This window comes from Calidris pugnax, unplaced genomic scaffold (genome assembly GCF_001431845.1).
Source record: "Calidris pugnax isolate Ruff unplaced genomic scaffold, ASM143184v1 C14831600, whole genome shotgun sequence".
Classification (NCBI taxonomy): Eukaryota; Metazoa; Chordata; class Aves; order Charadriiformes; family Scolopacidae; genus Calidris; species Calidris pugnax.
In genome coordinates, this window is record NW_015094081.1 from 1 (window position 1) to 1,684 (window position 1,684).

The window sequence follows — 1,684 nt, forward strand, 5'->3', positions numbered from 1 at the left end:
AAAAAAAAAAATATAAAAGGAATGAGTGTTGTGGCGGGAGGGGAGCAGAGCAGCCCCTGCCTGGCCCTGCTGCCCTGGGAGGCAGCGTTGCCTGTCTCGTTTAGGTTAACGAGCTCCTGTCCAACAGTATCCCTGCCTCCTGTGCCTGTCTCAGCTGCTGTAGGATGTGAGGGGGATCTATCTCTGTTACCCTCCCCTCTCCCCCTGTCTTCACTTCTTCTCCAGCTGAGCGAGCCCTGGACACCATGAACTTCGAAGTGATCAAAGGCCGCCCCATCCGCATCATGTGGTCCCAGCGGGACCCCGGGCTCAGGAAGTCGGGGGTTGGAAACGTCTTCATCAAGAACCTGGATGACTCCATTGATAACAAAGCCCTGTACGACACGTTCTCTGCCTTTGGAAACATCCTGTCGTGCAAGGTACATGGGTCCTGCAGGAAAGGGCTGGCTGCCCATGTTCTGGGCAGCGTGCTCCTGCCAGCTGAAACTCACTTTCTCGTTTCACTTCCTACAAAGCTTCCTCTAAAATCCCACCTGCTCTGAAGCTCAAAGTCCCTGCTGTGTTTCCCCTGGCAATGGGGGCTTTCCCCCTGCCTCCTAGTCCCTGCACAGGGATGTGCCTTGTCCTCCATGAGCTCAGCTCAGCGATGGCACTTGGGTCATCTTGGTGAGCCACAAGCTCTTGGGCACCATATAAAGCACTGGGTGCCTGGTCCTTGGCTCTCCCGGCTCCCTGCCCTGCTGTCAGCACCCAAACACAGCTCAGCCACTGTGGGAGTGGGATGTCAGGGAGGGCAAACGCCCCTGGAAAATGAGGGTGGGTTTTCCTGCAACTTACTCATGTGCAGGCATGGAGAAAACCAATGTCTGTCTGGTTTGGGGTTGGGTTCTTCCCCCGCCCCCTGCTCCTCCTTGCTCTGCGTTTGTAGGTGGTTTGTGATGAAAACGGGTCCCGTGGCTATGGCTTTGTTCACTTTGAGACTCACGAGGCAGCAACTCGGGCCATCGAGACCATGAATGGGATGTTGCTCAACGACCGGAAGGTGTAAGTGCCAGAGAGGAGACCATCATCTCGCTCTGCTCCTCCCTCCCCTCGCTGCACGCTCCGGAGCAAACGCCTGCCCTGCTGGGGCTCCCACCTCCTGCTGCTCTCTTTTTCCTCTCTTCCCACCCATTCTTACTGGGCATGGTGGTTCCTCTGCTCTCCGGGGCAGTGAGTCACTCGTGGTCGATGCTGGTGGAAGTGTGATAATGGTTTGGAGCAGTTCCTGGCACTGGGGAAGGAGTCCAACCCCGGGCTGTGCTTTGTTGCTAAGGCGGTGTAACCAGTGCCCGCAGAACAGGGCTGGTCCTCCATCTGGGCTGTCAGCATCAGATAAACTGGGCAGGAAGAGGTTTTGTTGTTCTTCAGCTCTCTGTTTGCATTGCAGCACCTTATTCTCTACCTCCCGGTCTCCACAGAGTCAAGCGGCTGCCCGAGGGCTTTGGGGGTACCTTGGAGGAAGAGAGCTGGCACTTGGTGGCATCCCTTGGGGGTCTTTTGGGGTCTCTTGAGTTGACACCCCCACTTTCCCCCGTGTTACCACTCTCCCTGTTTCAGTAGTGCCAAGTGGGATAAAGGAAGCCTTGGTGGGACATCAAGGGGAGATTTAGACTAGATCTTAGGGAGAAATTCTTTGCTGTGA

At 56.1% G+C, this 1,684-nt stretch overlaps 1 protein-coding gene across 1 annotated transcript; it reads left to right on the plus strand.

Moving 5' to 3' along the window:
• Positions 1–225: 225 nt before the first annotated feature.
• Positions 226–1,048, plus strand: LOC106900733 (embryonic polyadenylate-binding protein A-like; the record flags this gene model as incomplete). Its single annotated transcript, XM_014962873.1, has 2 exons — positions 226–419; positions 929–1,048. Coding segments are annotated over 2 exons (314 nt in total), but the record flags the coding sequence as incomplete, so codon positions are not given.
• Positions 1,049–1,684: the final 636 nt, after the last annotated feature.